The sequence below is a fragment of the Hyperolius riggenbachi genome, chromosome 9 (genome assembly GCF_040937935.1).
Source record: "Hyperolius riggenbachi isolate aHypRig1 chromosome 9, aHypRig1.pri, whole genome shotgun sequence".
Classification (NCBI taxonomy): domain Eukaryota; kingdom Metazoa; phylum Chordata; class Amphibia; order Anura; family Hyperoliidae; genus Hyperolius; species Hyperolius riggenbachi.
In genome coordinates this window covers 218,771,273-218,777,272 of record NC_090654.1, presented here as the reverse complement: position 1 = coordinate 218,777,272, position 6,000 = coordinate 218,771,273, and the positions used below count along the sequence as shown (strand labels likewise).

The 6,000-nt window shown below is 42.9% G+C and overlaps 1 protein-coding gene across 1 annotated transcript in view; it reads left to right on the top strand.

Moving 5' to 3' along the window:
- The first annotated feature begins 565 nt into the window (after positions 1 to 565).
- Positions 566 to 6,000, top strand: part of CAPN3 (calpain 3) — a 196,813-nt gene continuing 191,378 nt past the window's right edge. Inside the window, exon 1 of the mRNA XM_068254017.1 lies at positions 566 to 1,144. Coding sequence (XP_068110118.1) covers positions 851 to 1,144 — 294 coding nt within the window. The 5' untranslated portion in view covers positions 566 to 850. The remainder of the gene's footprint in view (positions 1,145 to 6,000) is intronic.

Sequence of the window (6,000 nt, the reverse complement as noted above, 5' to 3'; positions counted from 1 at the left end):
AGATTCCTGGCATTTTCTCCTATTTTCCCAATTTTTTTTTATGTTTAGTGCGGGAATTTTTAAAAAAAAAATTATGTGGGGTCCCCCCTCCTGAAACTTTTTAACCCCTTGTCCCCCATGCAGGCTGGGGTAGCCAGAATGTGGAGTTCCGACCGATTGGGGCTTCACACCCTGACTAAACCAGCTGCCAAATAGGTCCCTTAATGCCGATTTTTGTTCCGGGCTATCTGTTTGGGGGGCCCCCCCAGGGTTATTTTGCCCTGGGGCCCCATTGTTGCTTAAAGCGGCCCTGCTGACAGTTCCTCTTTATGCCTCTGAATTCTAAGCTTCCACCTGGAAATAACACCCTCAGTTAGATTCACGTTGTTACAACACTGAAAAGAATAATTTAAACATGGCCAGAGAAATCATATCTCTTTAATCTAACTAAGCAAGAGGTCTATACCTACCAATTACATGCATTTGTGATTGGACATGTTTGTTCCCTGAGGTCACATTATGGTGAGAGAGATCCGCTTGCCTGGAAGAGTCTTTCGGTTTATTTTTAGCAGGCTAGCAGGAACTTCTTCAGTGTGACAGGGCTCAGAAGGCACACACTCTCCGTCATTCGCAGAGCAACCTGTTGAAAGATTGTTCAAAGACAAGTAACTGAACCTGTGCATTTCCCTGCGAATATAACAGAATGCGATGATCCTCTCTTCAATAATTTGTTGGCTTGTCAAGATAAAGTAAGGCTGTAACCACTCTGCTTAAAGAGATTGCATCACTGGTGCACTTCCCTCTTCACAGACATTGTGAAACTGGTTTGTTGATATTCCTGTAGAGTGGTTTCTACAGAAGTTTTTTCTACATGCCGTCTGAAATACTCACCAAGGTAGTCCAGCCGACTGAATCTGGCTCAGACCCTACCAATGCTACTCAAGAGGCAGGTCCAGGTGGTGGTGGTGGTGGAGGCATCTACTCTGCTATCATCAGTAGGAACTTGCCCATTATTGGAGGACCAGGAAAAACCTTTGAAGAACTGCGGAAAAAATGCTTGGACAGGAAATTCCTCTTTCAGGACCGGGAATTCCCACCTAATGAGAGCTCAATGTTCTATACCCCAAACTTTTACCCAATTAAGTTTGAATGGAAACGACCTACGGTGAGTAGGACTGATGAAAAGGGGAAGAGGGATAGAATTTTCAGATATTTACAGTATTTATTTTAAATGTGTGCATGTATTTATTATCATGTTGTTCTAATTTGATTTATATTGCACCGCCATCTTCTTTGGCACTGTAAGGCCTGGGACCCACTAGCAGTGCTTTTCTAAGCGCTTGTGATTTGAAAAGCTCTTGCTAATGTAATGCTATGGGGGATTTTTTTTTTAAAACACATCCCTCAAGTGGGATCACACACATTGCATTACATTAGTAAGAGCTTTTCAAATCACAAATGCTTAGAAAAGTGCTGCTGGTGGGTTCCAGTCCTAAGATATTTACTTAGATGGAATGGAAAGCATAAATACATAGTTTATGCATAATAAAAATAAGTACAAAAATGGTAGTGGATAGCACTCTTGCCTTGCAGAGCTAGGCCCTTGGTTTGAATCCCAGACAAGGCACTATCTGCAAGAAGTTTGTATGTTCTCCTGTGTCTGTGTGGGTTTCCTCCGGGCACTCCAATTTCCTCCCATATTCCCAAACCATCCAGATAAGTTAATTGGTTTCGCCCCTAAAAATGGCCCTAGACTACAATGGACACTATGGTAGGGATTAAAATGTGAGCTCCTCTGAGGGACAGTTAGTGACGTGACTATAAATACTCTGTAAAGCACTGAAGAAGATATCAGTGCTACATAAATAATAATGATAAAAAATGAGAAATATGTACTGTAGTGTTGTAGTAGATCATTTACAGCATTAACAAAGAACATGAAGGTGGGGGTTTGCAACAGGTTGATACTGATGTACGTGTTGATTATAGCAATGCGGTAGGAAGATTATATTCCTTAGGTCAGTTGCATTCCAGCGGTTCTGAAGGTGTGTTTTAGCTATCAAGGACAACAAAGAGATGATTTGCATATTCAGCAGTGATGCATTGTGGGACACCTCAGAGCTCACTCCAACCTGAATAATTGCAAATACCTTCTGTTTTAAGAAGGCAAACTTCTGTTTTGAATATCATTTTAGTATGGAAGCTTTTTGGTCTCCTCGGAACTTACACAATCCTAGGAGTTCTGGTTCATCATGAGCTTGCTGAGCAGTCTGTAATTCACTAGGTCAGAAATAATGGTAGGCACACAGCATATTGACACTTTGGGCATATTTTTGACATTCTTCACTTACCAGTGTTTTCACTTTTGTTGCCAGCGGTTTAGACATTAATGGTTGTGTACTGAGTTATTCTGATTTGCCAGCAAATTAACCGTTATACAAGGTGTACCCTGACTAATTTGCATTGTATCAAAGTGTCATATCTGCAGTGTTGTCACATGAAAATATATAAAATATTTAAAAAAAAAATGTGAGAGGTGCACTCACTTTTGTGAGACACTGTATAGATTCAGCACTGAACGTTGCTGTAAATTGCATTTCATTCAGGCATGTATAATTGTAACAATTGTGTTTAGAATACAGAAAATAATATAGCACCAGTCTTTGCTAGTGCTGCAGCCCTTCTTCACACATTCTTAAAATAAGGTTTGGTGGTTGTTATTTTTATATACTGTACTTTTTAATAAGTATTTTCAAACTTGTTTGGATTCTTTGATTACATTTTTTTGAAACTTTTACTTTTTGCTTTCCACACAGTAAGACTGATTTCTCATTTTAAAGAAGCGAAACTAGATGTGGTCATCATGTTTCCTCATAAACAGAACTTTCAACTGCTTTAAAGGAAAGGATTTGGGTTACTTAAAATTGTGGTGCATGCACTCTTGTGATTTCAATAAAATGAAACTCTGATCAATAATGCTAAATACCTGCATACATGATTTACCAGTACACAGTATCTAAAGATACAAAGCTGTCATTCTTAATGTTTGCCACTTGGTACTCATTGATTTCTGATCTATCTGATGTGTTTAGGAACATTTTTACTAGGAACAGATTTCCAATAGATTCCAGTATGAAATCTGTTGAAAAACGATCTGATGGCATTTTTTTGCCATCAGATTTCCATTAGGTCCAATGCAAAATGATAAGCGATCTCAACAGATTGACCTAGATTTTCCAGTATGTCAGATCGATGGAAATTGATCAAATTCGATCGAAATCGGACGATAATTCGATCGATCGATTGATCGATCGATCGGCCGCTAATCGGCTCAGTGTATGGGCCTCTTTATACCCATTCGACCCAACAGGTTGAATAAGGTTCTTTTGTCTGGGAGCATAAATGAGCGTATCCGCACTGGACATGAGCGAGTAAGGTCCATGCATGCCCAGTAGAAGTAGGTGCAGGTGCACAGAGGAAACAAAAACCTGCATGAGTGCTTTCTTCTACTTGCCATGTGTCAGTCATACCTTCTCATGCTCAGTGTAAATGTCCTCACTACCAGCTAGAAGATAAGGAGGGACCAAGCATTAGATCGGTGGCATGTAGAAGGATCTGGGAAGCCTCTGGAATATCCAGAAGCTTCCACTAATGAAGTAAGTATTCTTTAGGGCTGGTTTACAAGGGCTTCTGACGGTGGTGCATTTAGCCAATGCTTAAAGCTTTTCTGCAACTGAGCAGAAAAGCATTTGGCATCGGTTCCCATCATTCTGTTGTCATGTCACATTTTGAGCCTTTGGAGGGCATGGAAATGCTGAACGCAACCACTGCAGGATGCTACTTGCAGCATTCAAGACACATTTGCACAATTGCCAGCAAACAATGGTAAATACATGGTGATTAATTCATCCATCTCAATGCGGATGTCGGTCAATCCCAGTAGCAAACAACATCCCAGAACTAGAGATGGCCTGAACGGTTTGCTGGCGAACAGGACCTGGCGAACTTCCGTGGTTCACGATCGCGGAGAACTGCAAACTTTTTCGGAACTTTGGTCCACCCCTTACTACATCATTAGGGTCAACTTACCCTCTACATCACAGTCAGCAGGCACATTGTGGCCAATCAGGCTACACTCCCTCCTGGAGCCCCACCCCACCTTATAAAAGGCAGACAGTGTCAGGCATTTCACTCACTTGTGTGCCTGCAGTAATTAGAGAAGGGAAAGCTGCTGCAGAGAGAGCTATAGGGAAAGCTTAGTTAGGCTGTTGTAGGCTTGTTAGCTTGCTTGTAAGGCTTGGTGGTGTATTCGCCACAGTCAGCATGCAACGCATGAGCTGACGTGAAGGAGGTACACACACTAGCACAAGGAAACAGGCTATCCCTAGTATAGTGGAGGGGAGGACTGACTCCAATAGGAGATTGTGGCGCACAGAGCCAGTGCAGATCCGACGGCCACAAACAATACTTTCGCTATAACGTCTCAGCGCAAAGTAGCGCTGAGCGCATAAACCAGAACTGAGGAAATCAGGACAGGTAGTCAGAATGAACGCTTGCTTAATTAGCCACTACTTAGTGACAGCAAGCGTCCACAATAAAACAGACTGGAATGAGGCAGCCAATGCGTTGCGGCGATGGCGTGCCTCACAAAGACAGGACAGGATAGTCAGGAAATAGCAGGATCAAGATAGATGAATGTAACACAGATAAATATACAATAAGTATGATTTCCTAGCGTATTACAATTACAGCTATCAATGAAACTATTTGTAACGTCTGACTAACATATGTATATATCGGCAATGAACCGATATATGACATACGCAGGAACACTGACTTAGGACTGGAACGATACAGGGAACAGGACTCAGAAGGATTCGCTATCTCTTCGCAGAGATGAACGCAATCCACAAACGGTAACAGGACAGGATTCAGAAGGATTCGTTATCTCCTCGCAGAGATGAACGCAATCCACAAACAGGACCAGGAACAGGATAACTAGCTCAGCACGGGTGATCAACGTGCTAGAACTGACTAGCTGAACACAGGATATAAACAGTTCGTGTACGTATATATCAGCGTCACTGATGTATCAACGTAACACGAATACAAGGAAAATAATAAACGTGCTGGTATGCATATATATGGGCAATGAACCAATATATGATGCAAAACCAGCAAAGTATCTTTAGAACAAGAAACACGATCGGGGGCTGAAGCGACAGCAAGACAGGCTTAAACTGAAGCTATGAAAACCCGAGAAGTCCTGCAGGAAGCAGATCTTTATACTGAGGTCATCCAATGGGAGCAGACATGCAGATTCCCACACAGGTGAATGGTAATCAGTCACAAGCTGACAGCAGGGAAAGGCAGACAAAGCTATGCAGCTTGCATGGAAAGAGATCAGAACTGCCTGAGCTGCAGCACTACTACTTCCAGCAATATCTGCTGCAGCAGCGATCATGACAGTACCCCCGCCCTTAAAAGCGGATTCCAGACGCTTTTCAAAACTGAAATTCCCAACAAAACAGTCTGACTGATAATTCATGATGACCGGGACAGCCCGGCAAGACAAAATTCCAGAATCAGTCCCCACAAGACTGGACCCATCAGAACCAGAACCTACAGAACCATGCCCATCAGTACTACAAGCCCCAGTGTGACACCCATCAGAACCATGATTTCCAGAAGAAAGCCCTCCGAAACTCACTGAGCGATACCCACCGCCTTCCAGGAACCGTTCAAAAACGCCAAAGCTTTTGCAATGCCCACCGGGACTGTCTTTACCAACACAAAACGCACTGTTGAACCAGTCCAAGGCACCAGGACAAGTTTTCTCAGAGACCTCCCAGAACACCTTGAAGCTCCAAAGAGATCCCCATAGGTCAGAACGCCCCTTAGGCTCACATGGAGAACTATCAAGAACCCCTATGGAACCTAGGGCAATTCCCGAGTCAGGGCCACAAGGACAAACATCAAGATCAGGGCTTTCAGGGACCAGAACCATCTCTGGGCATGCAG